This window comes from Perkinsus marinus, assembly GCF_000006405.1.
Source record: "Perkinsus marinus ATCC 50983 genomic scaffold scf_1104296976056, whole genome shotgun sequence".
NCBI classification, from domain to species: domain Eukaryota; phylum Perkinsozoa; order Perkinsida; family Perkinsidae; genus Perkinsus; species Perkinsus marinus.
In genome coordinates, this window is record NW_003200540.1 from 478 (window position 1) to 1,154 (window position 677).

The 677-nt window shown below is 49.9% G+C and overlaps 1 protein-coding gene across 1 annotated transcript; it reads left to right on the forward strand.

Annotated features, from left to right (window-relative positions):
- Window positions 1-261: 261 nt before the first annotated feature.
- On the forward strand, window positions 262-434 carry Pmar_PMAR026702 (hypothetical protein; the record flags this gene model as incomplete). The annotated part of the gene is made up of 1 exon (XM_002764817.1): window positions 262-434. A coding segment is annotated over one exon (173 nt), but the record flags the coding sequence as incomplete, so codon positions are not given.
- Window positions 435-677: the final 243 nt, after the last annotated feature.

The following is a 677-nucleotide window of genomic DNA, read 5'->3' on the forward strand; positions in this document are numbered from 1 at the left end:
TGTAGCTATAGAATCACGGTTGCCGGCACAACGATTCAATAACCATTGTACCACTGCGGTTGAAAAGAGGGCGAAAAGTTTGCTGCTGGGCCCCATAATGGGGTCCAGCAGCAAAATTTTCATCTATTTGCAGAACAGCAACTGAGGAACGGTGGTTCCCTAACACTGCAGCGCCGATAATCACAGTAGATCGCAAACTCCATTCATCGGAGGGCCTTGTTTGTACCCAAAATCATGTCAGGATTACACATTCCATCCATCATGTGGACTATGGGAGCTTTCGTCATCTTCTTCATTGCATTGAGTGATGCCAAGCTTTTCGACGGCGTGGATGTTGGCCCTCCTGGGCAACTCGACCTAATCGAGGGTTCAATGCCTCAGGAGACGACTAAGCCATTCAGCTTCAGTGATCTGACCCTATCTCCCACAGATTTGTAAGTCAGCATTCGAGATCCACGCGAGTTCCCACCCTCTTGCTTTCAGGTTCTTCACGACTACAACGGTCGCACCACCGCCCGAGATCGAGAAGACCGGAAACAGCGCTTCCGTTGAACCTCCTACGGATTATTCAGCAGTGCTCACTGCTATGCTCGCTCTCATCATTTTGATGTCAGCCGTGGGGTTGATGCAACTCCTAGTGCTAATGAAAGTGATGATGGCGATGCAGAGCCAGGATG